Source organism: Camelina sativa, chromosome 5 (assembly GCF_000633955.1).
Source record: "Camelina sativa cultivar DH55 chromosome 5, Cs, whole genome shotgun sequence".
NCBI lineage: Eukaryota > Viridiplantae > Streptophyta > Magnoliopsida > Brassicales > Brassicaceae > Camelina > Camelina sativa.
In genome coordinates this window covers 5,266,340-5,290,782 of record NC_025689.1, presented here as the reverse complement: position 1 = coordinate 5,290,782, position 24,443 = coordinate 5,266,340, and the positions used below count along the sequence as shown (strand labels likewise).

The following is a 24,443-nucleotide window of genomic DNA, read 5'->3' as shown; positions in this document are numbered from 1 at the left end:
TGGTGGCTGCTGAGGATATGTCAGAGATTGTCAAACTAAAGACAGTCCTAAGCAGTGAATTCGAAATGAAAGACCTAGGAGCAGCAAGTAGAATACTAGGCATGGACATTTCGAGGGACAGAAGCAAAGGTGTGTTGAAGTTGTCAAAACAAGGCTATTTGGAAAAGATTCTTAAGAAATTTAGAATGTACAAGTCTATGCCAGTTCAAACACCTTTCGGTTGTCATTTTAAGCTAAGCAGTACAAAGGAAGAAGATAAAGCTAAGACTGCAGCAAGGATGAAGAACGTACCTTACTCTAGTGCTGTTGGGAGTTTGATGTACGCGATGGTGGGATCTCGCCCAGATCTTGCCTATGCAATCAATATGGTCAGTCGCTTTATGGGAGCACCTAATGAAAAACATTGGGAAGCTGTTAAATGGATACTCAGATACATAAGAGACTCTAAAGACTTGAGTCTGACATTCAAGAAATCTGAGAAATTTAAAGTGAAAGGGTACTGCGACAGTGATTATGGAACTGACCGTGATAGAAGTCGTTCGATCACTGGTTATGTGTTTCAGGCAGGAGGAAACACAATCAGCTGGCGCTCAGGACTGCAAAACGTAGTAGCTATGTCATCAACAGAAGCTGAGTACATGGCTCTAGTAGAAGCAGGGAAAGAAGCGTTGTGGTTAAAGGGAATTACCAGGGAATTGGGATTTCCTCAAAAGAGTGTAGAAACCTGCAGTGATTCTCAAAGTGCGATCTGCTTGGCGAAGAATAACGTGTTCCATTTGAAGACTAAGCATATGGCTATTCGTCTTAACTTCATTCGAGACGTGGTGGCGGATGGACTAGTGGTTGTGACTAAGATTGGGACTTTGGAGAATCCGGCTGATATTCTCACGAAATCGGTACCGGTGTGGAAGTTTGAAGAAGCTTTGAGTCGTCTGAGGTTGCTCAGAGACTGAATCGGCTCCGGTTGAGGAGCTATGGTTCCGGCAGGTAAATGTCGGAGGGTGGATCCGGCAGGTGAATGTCGGAGGTCGGAGTCGGCAGGTTAATGTCGAAGAAGGAGGAGAGACGGTAGAGTTTCTCGGGGTTGTGCCCTATACACAATCGAGGTGGAGAATGTCAAAACGATTATGGACTTGGGCTGGTGGACTTAAACCGGAAATGGGCCTTGCTGTGTTGAGCCCATTAAGAGGTTGGTTTAGAATGAAGTGGTCCACGTCTCTTGTACGAACACAGGACTCTGCATCCTGTCGAGTAGCAGATTACGACAAGCTTCGGCGTGGAGCTCAAGAGAACCTGCTACAGGGTAAAAACGGGAATTAACAGAGGGGACAAGGAGGTTTTAAAGGGAAGGACAATCAGACAGTAGAGTAAGACAACAAAGAGAGTTACTTTAGTCTAGAGAGCGTTTGAGAGGGTTTTGGGTTTTGGTGAGAGTTCTTCATCATCTTCCTTATTTCTTCTTGAGGGTTTAAGCTTTCTGCACGGGTGAGTGATTCTAGGGTGTAATCTGTTCTTTGTTCATAGTGGAACCTCTAGTGAGCGGTCAAGCTCACCGAGACGTACCTTGGCTGGTCTAAGCCTTGAGAACTCGTAAATCCTCTGTCTCTTTACTTCTTGTTCTAACCTGCAAACAACAAACACAACATAGATTAAGTAACAGACCAAGTAAAGAGCTAAACGAAGTTACAACATTCTGTTTTCTTATTGATTCCCAGTTTGGTTTTCTTCTGATATGATTTGTTTCCGGGAGTTTCGGTTAATATTGATGATGTTATACAACATGTACGATGAGAACGATGAGGTCATGGGAAACGAACATAAGAGAAGATGTTTCTTTTTGTGTTTTTGTTCCTAGAGTTCTGAATGAGGATCACACCGAGGTGAAGCTAAAGCAGGTTGTAGAAGTAAGTTAAGAAAAGGCTGATCATAGTCATGAAAATGGAGGTGAGAGTACATTTTGGTCATGTTAGAGCTGATGCAATGCGGAAGGAAAACAATACACATCAATATTAAAAACTGGTTTATATGCAACAGAGAAAAATGATGGAAACACAACGCATGCAATAGATATAAGGCATCGATGCTTAAATGTTGCGTACATTGACTCACCTGACCTGATTCTATTGAGTGTAATCAGTTGGATCAGAAGTTCACATGGCTTACAGTTGATTAGAAATATCTTTTTTGAGGCTATCTTTTTGGCAAATCATATCTTGAATCCAAACTCTTGGTATTCTGACTCTTCTCTGGTGTTGCATGAGTGGAGATGAGACCATCGAGCCAGTTTCCACAAGAAACTACACCCTAATGTATGGGTTCTGTTTTCACTTTTCAGACTGCAGAAACAGAAAAGGCAAGTCTATTTGTTTTTCCTTCTGAATATAAAAAATGTAAATCACGAGTAACACCAGTCACACTTACTCACCTATGTGCAGAGCGTGGATGAAAAACATAGATGAACGAGCTTCAAAGAGAGAAGTTTGATAGAGAGTTACTTACAAGTTACAACTGGAAGCAACCTCTTCCAATCCTCGTGTGCATTTGTTCAAGGCCTCACTCGTTCATGCTTTCTTTATTTGATTTAGTGATGATATGGATAGAAATCATGTCTTTATGAACAGATCACACGCACATGGGTACTTTGGTTGACAAGAATGGGCAATTGGAATGTGCAGGAGAACTTTGGTAATTTTAAGAACATAAGAATGCATAAGAACTTTGACAGACAAGAATGTGTTTTATAGCATTGATGTCTTTAGGAGTTTCTCTCTCTCGTTCTAACTACACACGTTGAAGCTTGATAATTGTGAATTTAAGTGAAATGAAAAAGTGAAATTAAGATGAAATAAGTAAAAATGAAAGATATACATTTACTAAATGAGTAAAAATGTGTGCATACGTAACTTAAGTTAGATGAGATTGTTCTGAGTTCTCTGCAAAATGGGAAATCTAAAAGCCAAAAATACCAAATAAAACTAGTCGCTATGGTGCTTCATTATATAGAGGGAGAAACAAGTCACGAAGGATCCCATTCTTTATCGCTTTCAGAGTCAGTGTTGCTTCCTTGGCTTCTTTGTCAAAGAGAGATTTCCATAAGTCCAAAAAGTTTGACTCCATCACATCCCTCGCAAACCCATTCGCCTCAGAAACAGCCTTCACAAACAACAACTTCTCCCCTACCTTCTTCACCTCTTTTTCAATACTAGACATAAACTCTCGGCCACATATTTCTCCTGCTCTGAGAGACAAGACAAGGCGATCCAGATCTCTAAATCCAGCGACAAAACTCTCACTCGTCCTACTGATCAATCCCCAATGGGCCGAATTGTTGCCACCATTCTGATAAACTCCATTCTTCGGTTTGATATCTTTTGTGTAGACAAAATGAATAACACCGAGCAGCCTTTCCACCACGGGACTATCACCAATCAAGTCCCTTTTTGCATCCCTCCATAGTCTATAGCAGAACCGTAACATCATACGAATGTTATCACACAGCAAAAACATCGATTCAGCTACAAATAGTGATAGCTCAACTCCTAGTCGCACAACCTCCTCTTTCAGTTCCTGCATTGCAAAACCCTTCCTGCAAAACAAAAAAAAAACAAGTCAATATTAAGGCTTTTTGACCCGAGTGAGTGAGTAAGCAATACTGTCAAAGGGGTTTAGTGGAACTACTAACCCTAGAATGTAAGGAGAACATACGGGGAGTGCCTGTATCTCGCTATGCACTGGTTTGCCCAAAATAGGTGTAAACAGGTCGCTAAGAATCCTAGTCCTGACCACTTTGGGTGTTAGTTCTTCATCAAATAGAGATTTCCACAAGTCAAAAATGTTAGACTCTAACGTCTCCCTGGCAAACCCATGCGCCTCTGAAACATCCTCAGCGGACCTTAAACTATCCTCTAGCTTCTTCAGCACTTCTTGCTTGTATTTTCTAATAGCCGATGATAATAGTGTGTCATCAAAGGAGCTATCTTTTTTTCTGAGAACCATATCCAGGCGATGCAAAACAATGATCCCGTCAGAAAAATCCTTCCATGAGTTTCTGATCAATTCCCATTGAAGCGATTTGCCACCATCACGATACACTCCGTTCCTCGGTTTGATATCTTCTGAGTAGATATAGTGAATAACACGAAGAAGCCTTTCTAACACGGGATTCCGGTACGGTATTACACCTTTCCATAACTTATAGCAGAACCATAATAAAGTATGAATGTCATCAGACAGCAAGAACATGGATTCAGCAATAGATAGTGAGAGCTCAACTCCTAGTCGCACAACCTCCTCTTTCAGTTCATGCATTGCAAAATCTTTCCTGCAAAACAAAAAACAAAGTCAATATTAAGGCTTTTTGACCCGAGTGAGTGAGTAAGCAAAACTGTCAAAGGGGTTTAGTGGTACTACTGACCCTAGAATGTAAGGAGAACATACGGGGAGTGCCTGTATCTCGCTGTGCACTGGTTTTCCCAAAATAGGTGTAAACAGGTCGCTAAGAATCCTAGTCCTTACCACTCTGGGTACACCTTCTTCATCAAATAGAGATTTCCACAAGTCAAAAATGATAGACTCTATCGTCTCCCTCGCAAACCCATGCGCCTCTGAAACATCCTCTGCGGACCTCAATTTTTCCTCTAGCTTCTTCAGCACTTCTTGCTTGTATTTTTTAATAGCGGGTGATAATAGTCTGTCATCAAAGGAGCTATCTATTCTTCTGAGAACCATATCCAGGCGATGTAAAACTATGATTCCGTCAGAAAAATACTTCCATGTGTTTCTGATCAATTCCCATTGAAGCGATTTGCCACCATCACGATACACTCCATTCCTCGGTTTGATATCTTTTGTGTAGATATAATGAATAACACGAAGAAGCCTTTCTAACACGGGATTTTGATACGGTATTACACCTCTCCATAACTTATAGCAGAACCATAATAAAGTACGAATGTCATCACACAGCAAGAACATCGATTCAGCGATAAATAGTGAGAGCTCAACTCCTAGTCGCACAACCTCCTCTGTCAGTTCTTGCATTGCAAAATCCTTCCTTCAAAACCAAAAACAAAAATCAATATGAAGGATTTCGATCCGAGTGAGTGAGTAAACAAAACTGTCAAAGGGTTTAGTGGTACTACTGACCCTAAAATGTAAGGAGGAGAACATACGGGGAGTGCCTGTATCTCGCTGTGCACTGGTTTGCCCAAAATAGGTGTAAACAGGTCGCTAAGAATCCTAAGCCTTACCACTTTGGGTATTGCTTCTTCATGAAAGAGAGACTTCCACAAGTCAAAAATGTTAGACTGTAACGTCTCCCTGGCAAACCCATGCGCCACAGAGACATCCTTTGCGGACCTCAATGTATCCTCTAACTTGTATAGCACTTGTTGCTTGTACTTTTCAAAGGCCGAAAATAAAAGTCGGTCACTAAGGGAGCAATCTTTTGTCCTGAGAAGCATATCCAGGCGATGCAAAACAATGATACCGTCAGAAAAATACTTCCATGAGTTTCTGATCAATTCCCATTGAAGCGATTTGCCACCATCACGGTACACTCCATTCCTCGGTTTGATATCTTTTGAGTAGATATAGTGAATAACACGAAGAAGCCTTTCTAACACGGGATTCCGGTACGGTATCACAACTTTCCATAACTTATAGCAGAACCATAATAAAGTATGAATGTCATCAGACAGCAAGAACATGGATTCAGCAATAGATAGTGAGAGCTCAACTCCTAGTCGCACAACCTCTTCTTTCATGCCCTCCTTCCCAGAGGATGTCCTACAAAAAACATTCAGACTTTTATGATTGACCTGAGCGACTGGGATGTCCTACTAAGTAAAGTAAATATATTGAATTCACTGACCCTGGAAAATATCTGAACGATCCCGCCGCCAATGGATGCAGCACAACACCAGAGGTTGATTCCATCTCGGCTGAAAACAATTTGATCTTTACACAGGAGTTTAAAGATCAAACCTAACCTCAGGCTTCAAAAAATTCACCTTGATTCCTCCTAATTCCAGCTACCCAAAACCACAAAAATCATCAATTTACAAATCAAATTCGTTGTAAAACCTAAAAGTTCGACATCAGAACACGAGACTTACATGAGAAAGAACACTTGGGTATTATATAATCAAACGCAAATTTTCGAAAGGAACGAAGCACTCACCAATTCTCGTAGACCAATTCCAGCCAAAAAGAAATTTCTAAAGAACTCTTGACGATTCCTAGAGCTTCTTCTTCTTTCTTTTTTTTTTTTTTTATATTCGGGACGAAAAGTATGGAAAAGGAAATATTTCTTTTAACCCCTACAGTAAAAAGTAAAAAAAAAAAACTCGACCCGAAAATCTACTAAAAATTTAATTTATCAATTACAAAATATAAAAAAAAAAAAATATATCATGTTTTAAATATAAAATTATGCATTTTAACAAAATAAATGTACAAACCTAAATATAAATATTAAAAATCTGATCGGAATTTTGGTTGAATATATATTATTCAGTGGTAATTGGACTCGTTACAATTTTTTTACCATAAATATTGAACCATTTTTATTTGTTTAAAAAAATTCATATAATTACATATACGGAAAAAGATAATATAGATAATATGATAATTTACTTTTCTCGTAACAATATATTCATACAAAGATGAGAGGTGAAATATAATGCTTAATGAAAATTAATATGGTAAGGTAGATATCAAAAAGCTCGAGATTTTATTAATATAATTTGAGAAATATAAGATTAAATCATGTAACTTTTTTCTAAATCAACATGGTATATTAACCAAATACAAACATGACTTGTTGTATATGTTATTAGAAGAATATTTAATTAGTCTAACATGTTAAACAAATATTTCATATAATGATGTATCTAAGAGATTGCATATGGTTATGTATATGTTGACTAGGAAGTAATGTTAAAAATTTGTAATCTATTTAAATGTCTAAAGTACCTTTAATGATGTTTAATATTTTGAATTTGAACTAACTATGATGGCAATTTGATGTAATATTTGTCAAAAACATGTCATGTTACTAAAATGTACTTTTTGGAAATAATGTAGTAGAGATAATTGTGCCTACAAATTATGTGCAAAGGTTTGTAGCGCATAATGAAGCAGAGCAGAGGTGGATCATGTGTGTGACTCGTTTGGTTTTTGGTTAATTATTACAAAAACAACAATACTAAACATAGACTTAATTTGATTTTAAAAGTTCAAGAATCAAGAGAAATTTTTTGATTATTTTTTAACACAATTCAACTTGGAGTTTGAATACGATGCATTTGATTATACAAGTCACAGACAAAGCCAAAGAATATAAAAACTGAATAGATCAGATTTTGGATCCAAGTAAGGTGATGAGGAAGTCCTTGTAATTTCCAGAAATGTCACCAATGATAGCATTATCCATGCTTGTGTTGTACATATTGAAATACTCTCCTCTTACTCTCATCATATCAATCTCTGCACGCGTCACAATCGCTCTCGTCAATGAATCCTCATCTGTTCCAAAACCCTCAATGGAATCTCTTACAACCTGCCAAACAACAAACACAAACTTGAGGAACAAACCACCATCATTTTGAATATAATCTCGCCCAATGTAATAGCTAGCACCTTTGCAAAGTGTTTCTCAGGAGTATCAATACAAAAGATTGCCACCTGCAATAGACTTCTCAAATCAGCATCTCCCGGACATCCATCAACATCCTGTCCATACAAAACACAAACATGTAAATATCCAAGAAAACAAAACACATACGAGACCAAACCAAACCAAACCATGAATCTGAACCTTATCAAATGTGTTCCCATAACTCTGCTTGTAAGCAGCAAAAGTCTCTCTGAGCTGGTAGACACTACGGGTTCCCAATATGTACAGTACATGATCATGATCTAATTGCTTCTTCTCTATCGCTTCACGTAGCATAGCCGCCTCAATAGTAGCTACTTCTGCATCAGTCTTATCTTTGCCATATCTGAATGAACTAGCCAACGTCACCAAAAACTGTAGTTTACATACAAATCAAAACCCATCAAAATTTGAGCTTTTCTCATGAGGGCACCTAAAAAAAAACCAAACTTTAAATCCAATTTCGAGAAAAAAGGAATAACCTTTGCAAGAGGAAAAGGCAGAGAAGAAGCAATGTGCTCTTCAAGAGATGAGTCAAAGAGAGAACAATAAGCTTTTCTCACAGCAATCAAATGGTTTGGAGAAGTTGTGCAAGAGATCTCTACAATAACCTTCAAATTCTCAACCACCCCTTTCTTCCTCTTCTTCTCCTTGTTCAAAATCTTGTTCACAAGCCTTGCGTCTCTCTCTGCTGGATCATACACCCACGAAACCACAGCTTTCTACGAACCATATTCATATCATCAAATCACATTTTTTAGAACTCTAATCTCTCTCTCTATCTAACTCTTTGGATTACGGATTATACAAAAACGTTTCAGTAAATTACCATGAAATCACCAGACAATTCAGAAGAGAGATCATTGATAAGATCTTTGCCGTAAACCTCTCTGTAACTTTCTCTGATCTTCCTTCTTTGGCTCTCGTTCCTTTGTCCTAAAACTCGTATAACAGCCTTCTCATCTGTTCCCCAACCTACAGATTAAAAGAGAATTCAGAATAGCATCGAATTACACACAAATGCTTTAATGCTTCTCATAATCTATGAATGTAACGTACGTACCACGAAAAGCTTGATTGAGAGTTTCAGAATCCTGAGCTGGAGAAGGAACTTGGTCTGGTACTCTAATGGTGGCCATTTCAGTTTCTCTCTGTTTCTCTCTCTCTCTCTCTCTCTCTCTCTCTCTCTCTCTGTCTCGTCTTTAGTTTTTTATTTTTCTCAAGGCGGAGTTATTAATTTTACTTAGGTGTAATTATGTTTTTGCAAGGGGATGTTATAATTGACATAAATACCCCGGAGACGTAACTGTAATGACGCAATTAACCTATTTCTGTCGAGTTTTCGTTTTAAATGACAATAAGTTTAATTAATTGGGTCCAATATTAGTTGTGTATTGATGAGTAGTAGTACTCTTTCTTTTAACTATTTGCATAATCTAACCATAAATTCACCAAGAACTCCTTAGTCCTTAAGATAACGTTTAAAGTTTTTTTTTTTAACTTTAAAGGCTAACAAAGATACTTTTGATTAGGTGCATGGTTAGTAACATGTGTGCATGATCTAATGTAAATCGATACATATATTTTATGAGAAAAGGATACATGGGAAAGCAAAAGAAGAGGGTGACTCTGCATGCATGTTCCGAGATTCTTTATGGTCAGTTCTGTTTGGCTGGATCAGTAAAAGCAACGTCTCCCACTTGAAGTCGAACGTAAAGCTATGTTATAACATGCCTCGCATTCAGTGTGTGTAAAAGGCATATGGTGTTGTAGTCTTGTAGATGTGTTTTTATTATGGACTATGAACGCCATGGAGGGAGAGATTGTACTCAACTTCAAAGCATAATCAATGGCGGAAAGATCAATAAATGGTTTTGTATGGTTGAAATTTCAAATAAATGGACAAAGACAATTATATTTATCACAATAATAAATAGTGATATTAACAATTTCTTGAAATAAAAAAGTTATACGAAATATATAAAAGTAGTGTTGTTAGTTGTTACAAAAAGGTCCCATATATTAATTAGGAAAAAAAGTAGTGGTTACAAAAAGACAAGAACTAATTAATAAAAGAGAACATAAATCTAAAAAAACTGAGGGAGTACGCGTTTTAAATGTTTGATTTGAAAATCTTCTAAGGAGTCATGTCAAGTTTTATGTTATCTCCGGACTAATAAATATAAATTGAATTGTGTTAGTAGTTTTTTGCAGATTCATAAGAAAACACTTAAGACGTACAAATTATATAATACGGTGTAAGTGTAACTTGTCAAATGTAACCTTTTTCACATGTTATATTTTGTTTGACAAGTAGAGCTATACATGTTGTGTACGTTTAAACTTTGCATTATTGATAACGTCAAAGGTTTGCCAAATAGTAGCTAGAGAGAAAATAATTTCTTCCCTGTATCTTCTAATTAATTTGAGTACTACTAATTCACACCCTAAGCTAGATGAAACCATATTATTCTAAGTTGTAGTCAAAGCTGTGTGTGTCACTTGTGTGACATGTGCGCTGCATAAATACTAATATTTAAGATGGGATGTTAATATGAGTGACATATATATAGAGTATAACCAAATCAAATAAATATAGATAGCGATATGCAAAATGACACGGCTCAACATAGCTGTCCTCCAACTTATATTAAGTCGTCTCGTCGTGTAAAACGTGATCTTCTCTATTTTTTTTTTTCTTATTAAAATAGAGAAGTTTTGTTAGAAGTAGAACAATGAGATTATTTTTCAACGTAATCAGATGGAGGAGATTCGTGTTTCCATCTAAGATATGTTAGTATTTTAATATGTCTTTTTAATGTAAACAAATGTGAACTAAATTTTGATGAGAATGTGCCCACACGTTGGTTTTTCAATGGTTCCACTCTTTCTTAATCCCCAATAAGTGAGTTATGTCATAATCTTGTAACAATTTTGTTTAATGAGTGAGTTATCTCGTCACTAATATATAAATTAATTTTTTTAATAAACGCAATTTCTGTATGCTAACATACTTAAAATGTGAGCTGTTGAAAATTGAATTATGAGTAGTATGCTATAGCGTCAACAAAAGTTGAACAAAACACATTTTGATATATAAATCCTGTAGCTGACTATCTCTCCGATGAGGTGATGCAATTTCATATAAATTTAAATTATATATAAATCTTATAGCTGTATCCTTCATTTAATTAGATCAGTGAAATTTCAATGTTATTAAAGTTACAAACGTTTAATATAAAAAAATATTATATAGTACACATTTAATTTTAGTTTAGTTTATGGTTTATTTCAAGATTATGAGATATGAAATTAACACTAATTTTCTTTGTTTGTTTATAATATTTTAAGATATTTTTCCTTTGTTTAAGTAAGTAATCGTAAATAAACATTAAACTATATAACTAAAAGATACAAAATGGATACACAAATATTAGAGAAATTCATCAAAATGATTAAAGAAAAAATACTACTAAATTGTTATTAATTTTATTAAACTGATATAAATAATTAAAAACATTAAATAAATTATGGATGAAAAACCTGAGCATAAATTGTAAATATTTGCTGAAAAAAAATTTGTTAATATTTCTCTGGTTTCTTATTATAGTTCTCATAGTCATATACTCGGATTAGTTGACCAAATTATATCTTTTGGTTAAGGAATAACACATGTAAATATAACAAAATAAGTGGTTGGTTGCACAATGTCAATGACAGATATCCAGCAATAATCTATTAAAAAATACATAAGGTAATTGTGCGAAGCAAATGTGATGGGGGCTTCTCATCTACAATTGGGTGCATAATTTATGAAATGGGACAGTCTGGACCTTATGAGAATGCATAAATTTTTAATTTCAAGGATCCATTATTTTTTTTTTTTTAAAGGAGGTAAGTAGAAAAATAAAACAGAGAAGAAGAGATATGATATCTTCTTTTGCACATGATCTTCGAAACCTATTTTTTCTGTAACAGGTCCATATGTATATATATATGTGTGTGTTTAGCAGTAAAAACGTCGGACTAATCTATTTTATTGATATGTTTATTCTTTAAAGATTTAGTGGGATTTACAAATTAGTTGACGCTTGATTAGATGTAAGCTATTCTAATTCAAAGATCCACATGGATCGTAATCTTACACATGATCGTATATATCCTAAACGAACACTTGTGTCAATTTGGTTTTGCTTTATCTATGTCCTGTATTAAAAAATGCTCTTTCCTTTTAATTTTGAGAAATACTTCTATAACCCTTATTCTAAAAACGTACTAATATTTTTGTCTAAATATATTTTTCAGTTTCTTCCTTTTTTCTTAGAAAAAAATAAAAAAGAATAGACTAATAATCTTTTACGAAACAAACCCAAATTTTGTTGCAATTGTCCTAGTACATGTTTGAAAACTGTAAAAGAAATCTTATATTTTTTCAAGAACCCCCCGTTTTGTATTATAAAACTTAAGTACAATTCATATAATGGTCAAACTTAATAAATTTCCAGTTAATACAAACTTCAATTAAGTTAAAGAAAAGTGTAATTTCTTCTAAACAGTTGTTAACTTACGTAATTAAATTTCGAAGGAGTTACTACTCCTTGTTACAACAAAAACCCGTAGCTAGCTAGCATTTGTCTTTAATCAGATTTTAAAATACCGAAAAAACCCTTGTCTCCCTCCTTAAACCACAACATTACCCTTAATCATCATATAAAACGTGTTATCCCTCTTCCACAGATTTCCACATAAACCAAAACCAACAAAAAGAAGAAAAAAACTAAAACTGCAAGAGAAAAATGGCTCTTCCTCTCGACCTCGAAAGCCTCACTGAAGCATTCTCAGGTAATTCTAATAAACTAATTTAGTGGATTTTGGGATAATGATTTTAGATTTTGAGATTAAGAAACATCTATATATATATAAATGTACGTTACGTATAATAGGGAATCTAGGGATGGGAGTTGATGAGAACGCTTTGATTAGCACACTGGGGAAATCGCACAAGGATCATCGAAAACTATTTAGGAAAGCAAGCAAAGGTTTCTTTGTGGAAGATGAAGAAAGAGCTTTTGAGAAATGTCATGATCACTTCGTCAGACATCTCAAGCTTGAGTTCTCTCGCTTCAATGTCAGTTCTTTCTCCTTCGATGATCTTCCTTTTTCTTTTCCAGCTTAATTAATTTCCCTTCACATTTCCTAATTTTTTTTACCTAATAATAAACCTTTTATTTTTCTTTTTGGAATCAAACTGAATAACAAATCAATTGTTTTTTAATTTTTTTACCTAATAAAAGTAAAAATCCAACCATGTAAAAAAAGAGTAAAACAAATCTGAATTTGCTTAAAGTAATTATTACTATAGAATTTATTTAGCCAAAATAATTAAGACAGCTGGTTATTTTTCTTATTTTATATTGATTGGTTTTCTAGTAGTATGCAATATTAATAACATACTCGCAAACATTTTTTGAAAAAAGTTAGACGACTATGTTTTTTTTTTTTTGGCAACAAAGTATTTAGACGACTATGATTTGATGGAAACGATTTTTAGACGACTATGATTTGATGGAAACGATTTTTGGATTTACATCTTAAAAACCTTAGATAAAACTCGCGTTTTATATCAATACTAATTGACAATGATCGTCCAGGGAACTCACGTGAATCATCTCCACTTCCAATATACAATATTTGTGACAATTTGGTGTGTGATGTGTTATGTGTAGAACGCGGTGGTGATGTGGGCGATGCATCCATGGGAGAGAGACGCAAGGTTGGTGAAGAAAGCTTTAAAGAAAGGAGAAGAAGCGTACAACCTCATCGTGGAGGTCGCATGCACGCGTTCCTCTGAGGATCTCCTTGGTGCACGTAAAGCTTACCACTCTCTCTTCGACCAGTCAATGGAAGAAGACATTGCCTCTCACGTCCACGGCCCTAATCGCAAGGTTAGTATTACATGTTTGGTTCCTTCACATTTCCAATATTGTGGGAATATCTGATTAACATTCTTCTCACTGACTTGTCTTTGCTTTTGGTGCAGTTGCTTGTAGGGCTTGTGAGTGCTTATAGATACGAAGGGAACAAGGTGAAGGAAGATTCCGCCAAATCAGAGGCTAAGACTTTGGCCGAAGCTGTGGCATCTCCCGGAGAAGAAGTCGTAGAAAAGGATGAGGTTGTTAGGATTTTGACCACAAGAAGCAAACCCCATCTCCAACATGTCTACAAACACTTTAACGATATTAAAGGCTCTGATCTTGTTAGGGTAACATAAATATAACAACTCACTTCTTATATTATTTATATACATCCCAATTAATAATTTTCTAATGAAATCTTGTGGTGCATGATGATCATTAGGGTGTATCTCATTCTTCGCTCCTAAATGAAGCATTGCTTTGTTTGCTCAAACCGGCTGTGTATTTCAGCAAGGTAAAAAACCATATTTTCATTCCTATTGTTTCAAGACACAAGAGTTAACTTCTCTTTGGTTTATAAATGTACATTTGTTGTCATTTCTATTTTTTAGATTTTGGATGCGTCTCTGAACAAAGAGGCAGACAAGACTACAAAGAAATGGTTGACAAGAGTGCTAGTTACAAGAGCGGATCATAGTGATGAGATGAAGGAGATCAAAGAAGAGTACAATAAGCTTTATGGTGTGACTTTGGCACAAATTATTCAAGACAAGATTAAAGGGAACTACAGAGATTTCTTGATCACACTCCTCTCCAAATCCGATTGATTCCGTTTTTTTTGAGAAACCATTACCAAAAAAACTTGATTGAACATTCGATTTCCCTTTCATTATGGTTTTATGTTTCTAATTCCAAAATTTGCGTTTCTCTATACCATTTGGTTCGATTTGATAATAAAAGAGCTTTTGTCATTGCTGACATGAAAATTTGGTCTGTTTAGTGAAGTAATTATTGTGTGCTCTGTTTTCTTTCTTTGCTTTCATTTAAGAGTGCGAGAACAAGTGCTTAACCCGCGGCTAAAGTTCCATAAATCTGCATCTTAAATGTTGCATGAATCTGAAACGAAACTAATTAACTTATGTGACTCTAATTACAGATTCCAAAGGAATGTAATCTAATAAACCGGTTGAATGTTAATGAATTCCGGTTTAATATCAACAAATTCCGGTTCAATGTTTTTATTATGGTTTAATGTTTTTAATCCCAAAATTTGCGTTTTCTATACCATTTGGTTCAATTTGATAATAAAAAGAGCTTTTGTAATTGCTGACTTGAAAATTTGGTCTGATTAGGGAAGTAATTATTATTGTGCCCTCTGTTTTGTTTCTTTGATTTCATATTTGATGAGTGCGATAACAAGTGATTAATCCACGATCAAAGCTCCATGTTGCATGAATCTGAAACGAAACTCATAAACTTATGTGACTCTAAATGACAGATTCCAATCGAATTTAATCTCTAAACCGGTATGAATGTTAATGAATTCTGTCAATAAACTCCGGTTTAATGTTAATGAATTCCGGTTTAATGTATCGGTAATTTAAAGGATGACACGTGGGCGAAGAAGAGTCCCCGAATCTTCTCCACTGACACCATTCTGATACCTTTTTGGTTCTGTCCTCTTCTTCTTCGCTTCTTGTTTTGTTTTGTTGACGAATCTCTCCAACACCATTTGTTTTGTCTTCTCGTTTTGTTTAACAATCACAGATCCGATTTTTTTTTCATTGGATCTCATCATCACAACACAATGAATGGCTCCTCTGATCTTAATCCTACTGAGAGGTAAGCTTTCTTCTCTGATCATCATTCATCAACGATACTTATAATCTCTTTTTATATGCACGAATCTGTTTTTATAAGCTTTCCATTTTCATCTTTCGCTATGTTTCCTACGATACTTGTTAGTTTTGTCTAGAAAACTGCGATTTAGTGTTAGTGTTTGTGTCTCCAAGATCAATGGAACTTGTAGCTATCAAGTGTTTTTCTAATTGGCTTCGATTATGGCTTTGATGAAATCTCATCTCAACTTTTTTTGATTTTGTTGTGGGAAAACAGCAAACCTTCTCTGTCACATCTTGCTCCATTAGAAGCCATTCTGTTTGATGTTGATGGAACACTTTGTGATTCAGATCCCATTCACCTTATTGCCTTTCAAGAACTGCTTCAAGAGGTTCCTTACTCTTTTCTTTTCTTTTCATATCAGCATCATCATATCTTCAAAGGTTTAATATCAACTCATCTTGTGTTGTGATCAATCAATATTGGATTCTTTCTATCATTAACAGATTGGTTTCAACAATGGTGTCCCAATCGACGAGAAGTTCTTTGTTGCTAACATTGCTGGAAAACACAATTCTGAAATTGCTCAACTTCTGTTCCCTGATGATGTTCCTAAAGGGATACAATTCTGTGATGAAAAAGAAGCTCTTTACCGCAAGTAAGCCTTTTTTTTTTTAAACTTGTTTCATCAAAGGTTTGAGTTGATTTTGTAGTAACTTTGTTCTTTTCTTATTGATTTTTAGACTTGTTTCAGAAAAGATTAAGCCACTAGATGGGCTTATAAAGCTGACCAAATGGATCGAAGACCGTGGATTGAAACGAGCTGCGGTTACAAACGCTCCTAAAGAAAACGCAGAGCTAATGATATCAAAACTCGGTCTGACTGATTTCTTTCAAGCAGTGATACTTGGCTCTGAATGTGAATATCCAAAACCACACCCTGGACCTTACTTAAAGGCTCTTGAAATCCTTAACGTCTCAAAGGACCACACGCTAGTGTTCGAAGACTCCATCTCTGGGATAAAAGCTGGAGTTGCAGCTGGAATGCCTGTTATCGGACTCACTACAGGTAATCCAGCAAGCATCCTTGTACAAGCGAAACCTGCTTTTCTCATCGAGAACTATGCGGATCCTAAACTGTTGGCTGTGTTGGAAGAACTTGATAACAACAAGGGGACTTCTCAAAAGTCTTAAAAGGATTAAAGAGTTTGGCTTATGGAGACCACACAGACATGAGCAGCCTCTGAAGTCCTCTTAGTTGATTACTGTTGAATAATTCTTTGAGAACCGACTTATGACCATGGGAGCTCTCAAATACCTTATTATTCATGTATTGATCATACATACTTGAACCATTGTCACCAAATACTGTAATGGGTTACTATACTTTTGTCTAATTTCCATAATTTTTCTTTTGTTAATTTTGCAAATTACTCTTTTTAACAATAATTTTGTAAGCATTGTTTCAATTTAAATGTAACACAAAATAAAAGCCCAAGTAATAATAAAGCCTGAAAGCATAATAATAATAAAAGAATCGATCATAATAATAATAAAAGCAGCAGAGAGACAGAGACGACAAGTAGGAGGAGGAGGAGCTGATAGGTTTGTTTCGCCGGAGCTGAGAGAAATCAAATCATAAAAAGAGTTTTTGAGGTAGAGAGATAATGAATTCGGGAGGAGGAATCGTAGCTGCACCAACTACAACAGCAGCTCCTTCAAGCGGTGGTGGAAACGTTGAGTGGCATGTAAGACCACAGAACCCTAAAAACCCAGTCGTCTTCTTCGATGTCTCTATTGGTGGCATCCCCGCCGGTCGTATCAAGATGGAGCTTTTCGCCGATATTGCTCCTAGAGCCGCTGAGAACTTCAGGCAGTTCTGTACTGGTGAACACAGGTACGCATATAGTTTCTTCGTTCTTGCATCTTTTGAGGTTGAATTTTACGAATTTTACGAATTTAAAGATTTAGAGATTGATGAGGTTTTAGAACTTGTTGCTTTAGACTAGATTTTGTATTTGTTGATGCATAGTTCTTGAACCTTTGCTTTAGCTTAAAGCGCAGTTAATAATGGTTTTGAGTTACTTAATCTAACCCTTGTTTGTCTTGGCTATTGTGGTGCAAAATTGCAGAAAGGCTGGAAAGCCTCTTGGTTACAAAGAGTGTCAGTTTCACAGGGTCATCAAGGATTTTATGATTCAAAGTGGTGATTTTCTTAAGGTTAGTAGTATCCTTTTACTTCTTATAAGTCCTCACTTCTTTGATTACTTTATGTTGGTTCTCAGCTGCTGGCACTGTCTTTTATCTCTCTTGTTTATGTTCTTGGTTCGTTACTGGATACCTAATACATAGATGTTCAAAACTCTGCAGAATGATGGTAGTGGATGTGTGTCAATTTATGGCCACAAGTTCGATGATGAAAATTTTACTGCCAAACATACTGGCCCAGGACTGCTCTCCATGGTAAGCAATTAGCTTTATGAATCTGAGCTATTAATTTGTTTATACCTTCTTTCAATGGGGTTGATATAATGAATCAGTTCACCTCGAGCTTTTCGTTATTCATGAGATCAAAACTTTGAATTTGATGTTGTTACTCACGACTTTGGTTGCTAATATTATGGCTCTCATTCTTTTGTTGTAGGCAAACAGTGGACCGAACACAAATGGGTGCCAGGTAATTTCAGTCTCATTATAATAGCCTTATTTGTTTGTGATATGAGGCAAGTTGAAAGAAATATGTGGATAATGCTAGCTTTGAGCTCTGGATGCTTTCTGTTTTGACTATAATGCTAAACTATTATAGAAATCTTGGGACGATTTAAAAAAAAGTAAGATACATTAGTTGGGCATAACATCTTGCTAATTACCTTTGCTTTTGACAATTGCAGTTCTTCATTACCTGTGCAAAATGCGACTGGCTTGACAATAAGCATGTTGTCTTTGGGGTATGTCCTCTCTTCACATACACATTAAGCTTTTTAATTTTCTTCCATCAAATTCTTAGTTCTCCCTTTGTGGTCAGACATGAAAAAAAAGACTTGAATGCCATATATAGTTGAGGAAGAGCCATCAAGTCATGAACTATTGTGCGTATAATCTGTAGTAGTGTTGTTTTTAACTCATTGCAAATTCTTCTTTTGATGTACAGAGAGTTCTTGGGGATGGTTTATTGGTGATGCGGAAGATTGAGAACGTGGCTATCGGACCCAATAACCGGCCTAAGCTTGCGGTTTTAATTACTGAGTGTGGGGAGATGTGAAATGCTTCAACCCTCCACCGAAAAGGCCAAAACACTCCTTAAAGAACCTTTCCGCTGAAGAAGGAATGTAGTGAGAGCCTATTATTAGTTGTCAGCTTACGCATTCTGACAGAAGCTAGCTATGATTTGTATTTTAGCAAAACAATTTGTTAGATTCTCTTTCTATTTAGTGCCAAACTATAAAACCTTTCCTGAAAGAAACCAAATTTTGTTTGGTGTTAAAGCTGCAAATAGCAAGTCAGTTGTTCACTTGGTACAGTATATCAATTCCTGAAGCAAAGCCTCTTGTAAATTTGGTCTGAAGATCAATAACTTGCGAGTGAAATGATCAACTTTATATATTCATAGCTACCAATATCTGTAAAACTTCATTAGCAATGGAAGCAGAATCCCAAAAAGAAACACATTAGAAGTCTCAGCGCTCACTAACATGTAATGTAGCTTATCTATACCCTAAACCCCTCCCCCTTTTGAGTATTCTGTCATCAATCTTCTTTCTGAAGAGCAACATAGTTCAACGGTATCACGGAATTGCCTCTACAATCTTTGCCTCCAGAAATAGCAGAACGTCCAGGTGTACTCCCAATCCTTCGACCAATTGGAGTTTTAGTCACATTGTCTGTGTTAAGACTCTGTCCCAGTGGCTTCTTTTTTGCAGACTTTGAACCATACTTTGCTTCTTTTTCTGTAGCAAGCTGACCTTGTAGTCGTTTCTGTTCCTGTTATGCAAAAAAATGAACAAATACCTTTGTTCTGTTAGCTCAGTAACATAGTGAACAGTGAGTGTCTACAAATCCATGTTTTTGAAGACACATACTCGGCATTGACGCTTTTCCTCTTCTCTTTGAGCACGCATAGCAATGTCTTCTTCCAGTGTTTGTAACAACGGGTGCTGGAATTAAAGAGGCAGTAATCATGTAAGCTGATCTTTGAAGAGAACTAAGTAAACACATGGTTGGTTACCTTATCACATAAGAATGGGACTCCTCTTTCTTTTTCCCAGGACTTCACTTTCGTGATCAGAACATCAATCATCGCTTAGAAAGGAAAAACAAGAGGATTAATGTCATCTTTAAGACTGACCAGTTATACAACAGATTACGTATGAACATCAACTAGCTTCTTAAGCGTAGGCATCACAAAAAGTCTCAAAAGACTTCACTTGATTTGAATCAGGCACTGCTACTAGTTCACGTTTTATTTACCATAAGAAAGAAGTGCAAGGAAATACACCATATATTCTCAACAACTAACAATGAGTTGTCGGGTTTTGGCTGGAACCAATGCTTAAATTACAGTGTACGTTCGAACAACTATGAACGCCAAAAAAAAAACCCAAAAATCCTTGTTGAACTGCTAAATACTAGGTATGAGATTAGAGAGAAATAAAAATCTTGGCCTATAATCTAAAGGACTCTCAGTTACCAAGTATAGTTTCCAGACTGACTTGCATTAACCAAGTAAATAAGTAAAGAAGACTCACCAGGAATTTTGCTGATAAGGCTCCTTGCTTTCTCTGCTCGTTTTAAGTTTTTGTGCGCTCCTCTTACAGCACTGAAGCGATTTTCATCCTGATAAGGCAAACAATTTAAAGAGATAATCAAGAAGACATATAAAAAGCTAGTCTTAGGAAGTTCATACAAAAAGATTCTAACATTAAAGTCATAAGAACAACATAGACACTCTTGGGAGATAAAGTACTTCTCACTAATATATATACAGTACTGTGGTTAATCGGTATTTTTATCAGGTTAATTGGTAACAATCAATCTTTTCCTGACCTATAATCATAAAAGACAACTTTCATTTAGATTGAGATAATCACCTTTTCATAGTCATCAAGCCATTTTTCTTCCTCTTTTGAGTGCCTCCACTTATCAACTTTGTCCAAAATTTCCTTTCTGCTTAAAGCTTCCGCTTTTGCCTTCTCGATCTCACCATCTATGCTTGCCAAGATATCATACAGATCACCATCACCTGCGCAGAAAAAAATTGTCACTGCACACCTGATGGAAGGTATCTTTTGAATCATATTTTAGACGCATCAGTAACTTAACAATATGTGAAACCATGTCAGTCGTACTCAGTAAACTAAGCTCTGCAAAGGTGTCTCATGACGCATCTTCGTTACAAATCTAGGAGAAAAACATTGGGGCAAACTTGACACATGACATATGAAATAGAGATGCAAAACTACAGATAGTCGAAGAGGGGAGCAACGGCTAGCAACATTGGATAAGATATCTTATTTGGTATAGTCATTAGTCAATAAGGAAAGGAAGAAAGGCTACCATTTATAGGAAAGCATACGAAAGAGAAGATAAGAGCAAAGTATGAATTATTTATGCTTGAGCTTCAGACTTCCATTTATTTATTTTNGAAAAGACAACTTTCATTTAGATTGAGATATTCACCTTTTCATAGTCATCAAGCCATTTTTCTTCCTCTTTTGAGTGCCTCCACTTATCAACTTTGTCCAAAATTTCCTTTCTGCTTAAAGCTTCCGCTTTTGCCTTCTCGATCTCACCATCTATGCTTGCCAAGATATCATACAGATCACCATCACCTGCGCAGAAAAAAATTGTCACTGCACACCTGATGGAAGGTATCTTTTGAATCATATTTTAGACGCATCAGTAACTTAACAATATGTGAAACCATGTCAGTCGTACTCAGTAAACTAAGCTCTGCAAAGGTGTCTCATGACGCATCTTCGTTACAAATCTAGGAGAAAAACATTGGGGCAAACTTGACACATGACATATGAAATAGAGATGCAAAACTACAGATAGTCGAAGAGGGGAGCAACGGCTAGCAACATTGGATAAGATATCTTATTTGGTATAGTCATTAGTCAATAAGGAAAGGAAGAAAGGCTACCATTTATAGGAAAGCATACGAAAGAGAAGATAAGAGCAAAGTATGAATTATTTATGCTTGAGCTTCAGACTTCCATTTATTTATTTTTTCCATATATTTTTCATAATGCTCTTACTAAGGTGTGCAAGCACTATACGTTTGAAAGGCAAGGAAAAGGACAAGATAACACTGCCAAACTGAAGTACTAAATTGATTAATCGATCTACTCAAGCAGAATGTGTATCGTACCAGATTCAATGCGGTTAAAAAGATTCTTTCTTGCAGCATCACTATTGATGTCCATATGATTCCCTATGCAGATCTCTTCTAGTTCACACTGCCTCTTAAACACCAATTCCTTCATTTTGCTGGACTTCAGGGTGTTTAGTCTTTTAACTTCATCTTTGGCCTATAGCCAAAAGATTAGACATATACGGGTAGATGATAATGCTAGCTAACCAAAATAAAAACAAGATCCAATACCTCCCGGATAATGTCCAGACCGAGACATCCCTTTTTCAAGGCATCATCAGCTAGACCAGAAAGTAAGTCACTGCAATGGTCAAATCTTCTCCTCTCATCCATAGGTGTTTCCATTATATTCCACAGCTCTTGCATGCTTCTCCCCAAACCTTGTAGCTGAAACAAACAATAATTTTAAGGTATCAATCCCTACTAGCTGTGGTTTGCTTTCATGGGGTTCCTGAATTCATTTCCGTGAAAGCTGGTGCAAGGTTAAATAAGAGCCCACCAATAAAAATTGCATTTCTTATACATTTGTTTAGAATTCTTTTTTATTACCTTGATCAACCTCTCATGTTTCTCCTCCTTCAGAGACTTTACAAGTTCTGCTAACCTAGCAAGAGTATCATTGCTAATGCTTTTCGAATGAGTCTTTGATAACTCGGTCAAGCTACTATGAACACTACTCAGTGCCTTCGAGAAATCAAACGACATAATCTCTGACAGCTCATGGACAGCACTGATGTAAGAGTTTACTTTCTGCAGTCGAACAGCCTGAAATTGAAATAAAGATGATAAGCACATTAACCAGAAACATTTGCAAACAAATACGTGTAGATATAAATGTAAAAACACCTTTTCATTACGAAGATCCTGCAGATGTGCTCTAAGTTCATCCAACTTTCTTTGTGTCAAGTCACTTTCATCAATTTCTGGACCAGAAGTAACAGGGTAATCATTTCCCGCTATGTTAGAAGAGATCTCTGCTATTTGAGTCAGTGTCTCAGAGAGTTCTTTCCTTCGCAGATCCTTTTTCATCACTAGATCTTCCAATACAGGCTTGACAGTGGATATCTGCTCCTTCAGAGAGCCTTCTTTCTTCTCAAACAAAAATTAATAAACATATATAAGACAATCGTATATGTTCTCTATGAAACAAAAAGATAGAGTGATGCTAAGAGTACCATACCCTTGGAAACGAAACTTTTTCACCAAGTGCAGACATGAGGCTGGCAATCTCAGCTTCAGCTTGAGCTAATGAACGCTGCAACTCAGCTCTGTACTTGCGAGTTTTCTCAACCTTTTTGTTGTATATATCCAGACATTCCTGCTCAAGTTCAAGCAGCATCTTATCCCTGTCATTGTAGCTTTCACCAATCTCATCCCATATTATCTACACCACAATAAAAACAGTGTTAAACATATAAAATATTCCTGCTCAAGTAGGGTTTAAGTAAGAAACAAAGGAAACATACATGCTCAACTGCCACACAAATAGACATCCTCACCATTCATCATTAGTGGTATGGTATCTTAATTCTAATTCCGATTAGTGCTCCTATTAGTGAAATAAACGAGAGTAACTAAGAAATGCATTATACTAAAACCAACCCAAGATAAAATTAGTTCTTCTTTCACAGGTTAACCTAAAAACTGTAAGCAAATGTAACCGCGGAGGCATAATTCGGCAATTCAACGACAAAGAAGAAGAACATTGAAGCGAGAATTGACAAATTTGGCCTGGAACCGAATCTAACAGGACAGTGACGAGAAGAGCATAAACCCTATAAAATCACCAAATTCGATTTTCAAATTGCGTTACGGAAACGAGCCAATGAACCGTCGGAAACTCATAATCAAAGGAGATAGAGACGATCCCAATCGAAATTTCGAAACAAAATCTGGAGAAAATGAAGAAGCTACAAAGAGAAAAGAATCTGAGAACCTGCAATTCTTGGAGAAGGGAAGTGCAAGTGGTGGCTGAAGACGGAGACATTTTTTTTGTTTCCACCGCCGGCGCCGAGAAGAGCGAAATTGAAGTTGCTCAGAAACCCTAGAAGGTGCCTCGAGGCTTATCGCGTGAAGATCCCGAGAGATTTGGTTTCAAGGGCGAGTGAGAGAGAGAGAGAGAGAGAGAGAGAGAGAGAGAGAGAGAGAGAGAGAGAGCAAATGTCGATTTTGGAAACAATGATTTTGGCGCTAAATTAGAATTTTAGTATCCCTCTTGAATTTTGTGCACTCGAAAAAAAGTCCTAATTTTTTTCTTTTTGCTAATTTCAAACTTGTTATTATGGTTTTTTTGTTGTTGTTAATTTCATAAGAATTATTTTGTTGTAACGTTAAAAAAAGTATTTCTTATTGAAAAACTTAATAATTAATTTAGGGAAATAAGTTAGGAATTTTTACGGCTAAATTCATAATTTTTTTCTCTAACTTTTTGCAAAATAAGATAGGAAAACCCCAACTAGACTTTATATTTTGTTATATATTTAACCCATTGAAACTTGAAAGGAGATTGATCATTTTGTGTATGAATGTAGTTTGTATGTACATTATATACAATGTGTTTAATGTTTTTTTTATAACATTGTGTTAATTAGTTGAGTAATTTGTGTTTATTTTATAAACACTCATATGATCATTTCATACCATACAATAGAATTTTTAA

At 36.0% G+C, this 24,443-nt stretch overlaps 6 protein-coding genes across 7 annotated transcripts; 3 read left to right on the top strand and 3 right to left on the bottom strand.

Annotated features, from left to right (window-relative positions):
* On the bottom strand, positions 2,823-6,276 carry LOC104785615. Of its 2 annotated transcripts, none has more exons than XM_010510872.2 (6): positions 6,182-6,276; positions 5,873-6,032; positions 5,146-5,787; positions 4,415-5,053; positions 3,683-4,321; positions 2,823-3,586 (listed from the first exon to the last, which is right to left on the bottom strand). In XM_010510872.2, the coding sequence occupies exons 2-6, from the start codon at positions 5,935-5,937 to the stop codon at positions 2,983-2,985; spliced, it is 2,589 nt and encodes an 862-aa protein (XP_010509174.1). In that variant the 5' UTR covers positions 5,938-6,032; positions 6,182-6,276; the 3' UTR covers positions 2,823-2,982. The 2 variants fall into 2 exon arrangements, with proteins under 2 accessions (XP_010509174.1, XP_010509175.1); XM_010510873.2 differs by having other exon boundaries at positions 6,117-6,253.
* LOC104785614 (annexin D3) lies at positions 7,246-8,891 on the bottom strand. The gene is made up of 6 exons (XM_010510871.2): positions 8,721-8,891; positions 8,487-8,632; positions 8,140-8,379; positions 7,820-8,032; positions 7,642-7,734; positions 7,246-7,561 (listed from the first exon to the last, which is right to left on the bottom strand). The coding sequence occupies exons 1-6, from the start codon at positions 8,794-8,796 to the stop codon at positions 7,358-7,360; spliced, it is 972 nt and encodes a 323-aa protein (XP_010509173.1). The 5' UTR covers positions 8,797-8,891; the 3' UTR covers positions 7,246-7,357.
* On the top strand, positions 12,406-14,580 carry LOC104785613 (annexin D4-like). Its single transcript, XM_010510870.2, has 6 exons — positions 12,406-12,499; positions 12,601-12,785; positions 13,384-13,602; positions 13,698-13,919; positions 14,015-14,086; positions 14,184-14,580. The coding sequence occupies exons 1-6, from the start codon at positions 12,454-12,456 to the stop codon at positions 14,397-14,399; spliced, it is 960 nt and encodes a 319-aa protein (XP_010509172.1). The 5' UTR covers positions 12,406-12,453; the 3' UTR covers positions 14,400-14,580.
* LOC104785612 (haloacid dehalogenase-like hydrolase domain-containing protein Sgpp) lies at positions 15,242-16,832 on the top strand. The gene is made up of 4 exons (XM_010510869.2): positions 15,242-15,414; positions 15,688-15,802; positions 15,918-16,069; positions 16,155-16,832. The coding sequence occupies exons 1-4, from the start codon at positions 15,380-15,382 to the stop codon at positions 16,603-16,605; spliced, it is 753 nt and encodes a 250-aa protein (XP_010509171.1). The 5' UTR covers positions 15,242-15,379; the 3' UTR covers positions 16,606-16,832.
* LOC104785609 (peptidyl-prolyl cis-trans isomerase CYP22) lies at positions 16,956-18,922 on the top strand. Its single transcript, XM_010510867.1, has 6 exons — positions 16,956-17,308; positions 17,544-17,631; positions 17,782-17,874; positions 18,056-18,088; positions 18,303-18,359; positions 18,563-18,922. Exons 1-6 carry the CDS (start codon positions 17,079-17,081, stop codon positions 18,671-18,673), a joined length of 612 nt encoding a protein of 203 aa, XP_010509169.1. The 5' UTR covers positions 16,956-17,078; the 3' UTR covers positions 18,674-18,922.
* On the bottom strand, positions 18,777-23,900 carry LOC104785610 (65-kDa microtubule-associated protein 5). Its single transcript, XM_010510868.2, has 11 exons — positions 23,721-23,900; positions 22,965-23,168; positions 22,631-22,873; positions 22,334-22,549; positions 22,016-22,171; positions 21,782-21,941; positions 21,088-21,239; positions 20,157-20,244; positions 19,637-19,710; positions 19,491-19,565; positions 18,777-19,392 (listed from the first exon to the last, which is right to left on the bottom strand). The coding sequence occupies exons 1-11, from the start codon at positions 23,769-23,771 to the stop codon at positions 19,159-19,161; spliced, it is 1,653 nt and encodes a 550-aa protein (XP_010509170.1). The 5' UTR covers positions 23,772-23,900; the 3' UTR covers positions 18,777-19,158.

Bases quoted from the DNA above. Each gene is read 5' to 3' on its own strand.
- LOC104785613 (XM_010510870.2), top strand. From the start codon at position 12,454: ATGGCTCTTCCTCTCGACCTCGAAAGCCTCACTGAAGCATTCTCAG. The intron at 12,500-12,600 runs GTAATTCTAATA...TACGTATAATAG, and splicing joins CCTCACTGAAGCATTCTCAG to GGAATCTAGGGATGGGAGTT. The intron at 14,087-14,183 runs GTAAAAAACCAT...TCTATTTTTTAG, and splicing joins CGGCTGTGTATTTCAGCAAG to ATTTTGGATGCGTCTCTGAA.
- LOC104785610 (XM_010510868.2), bottom strand. From the start codon at position 23,771: ATGTCTCCGTCTTCAGCCACCACTTGCACTTCCCTTCTCCAAGAATTG. The intron at 23,169-23,720 runs GTTCTCAGATTC...ATTGTGGTGTAG, and splicing joins CCCTTCTCCAAGAATTGCAG to ATAATATGGGATGAGATTGG. The intron at 20,245-21,087 runs GTGAATATCTCA...TTGCCTTATCAG, and splicing joins GGCTTGATGACTATGAAAAG to GATGAAAATCGCTTCAGTGC.
- LOC104785615 (XM_010510872.2), bottom strand. From the start codon at position 5,937: ATGGAATCAACCTCTGGTGTTGTGCTGCATCCATTGGCGGCGGGATCG. The intron at 4,322-4,414 runs GTCAGTAGTACC...TTTGTTTTGCAG, and splicing joins TGTTCTCCTTACATTCTAGG to GAAAGATTTTGCAATGCATG. The intron at 3,587-3,682 runs GTTAGTAGTTCC...TTTGTTTTGCAG, and splicing joins TGTTCTCCTTACATTCTAGG to GAAGGGTTTTGCAATGCAGG.
- LOC104785612 (XM_010510869.2), top strand. From the start codon at position 15,380: ATGAATGGCTCCTCTGATCTTAATCCTACTGAGAG. The intron at 15,415-15,687 runs GTAAGCTTTCTT...GTGGGAAAACAG, and splicing joins GATCTTAATCCTACTGAGAG to CAAACCTTCTCTGTCACATC. The intron at 15,803-15,917 runs GTTCCTTACTCT...TATCATTAACAG, and splicing joins TTCAAGAACTGCTTCAAGAG to ATTGGTTTCAACAATGGTGT.
- LOC104785614 (XM_010510871.2), bottom strand. From the start codon at position 8,796: ATGGCCACCATTAGAGTACCAGACCAAGTTCCTTCTCCAGCTCAGGAT. The intron at 8,633-8,720 runs GTACGTACGTTA...TTTAATCTGTAG, and splicing joins TCTCAATCAAGCTTTTCGTG to GTTGGGGAACAGATGAGAAG. The intron at 8,033-8,139 runs GTTATTCCTTTT...TGTAAACTACAG, and splicing joins TGCCTTTTCCTCTTGCAAAG to TTTTTGGTGACGTTGGCTAG.
- LOC104785609 (XM_010510867.1), top strand. From the start codon at position 17,079: ATGAATTCGGGAGGAGGAATCGTAGCTGCACCAACTACAACAGCAGCT. The intron at 17,309-17,543 runs GTACGCATATAG...GCAAAATTGCAG, and splicing joins TTCTGTACTGGTGAACACAG to AAAGGCTGGAAAGCCTCTTG. The intron at 17,875-18,055 runs GTAAGCAATTAG...CTTTTGTTGTAG, and splicing joins GCCCAGGACTGCTCTCCATG to GCAAACAGTGGACCGAACAC.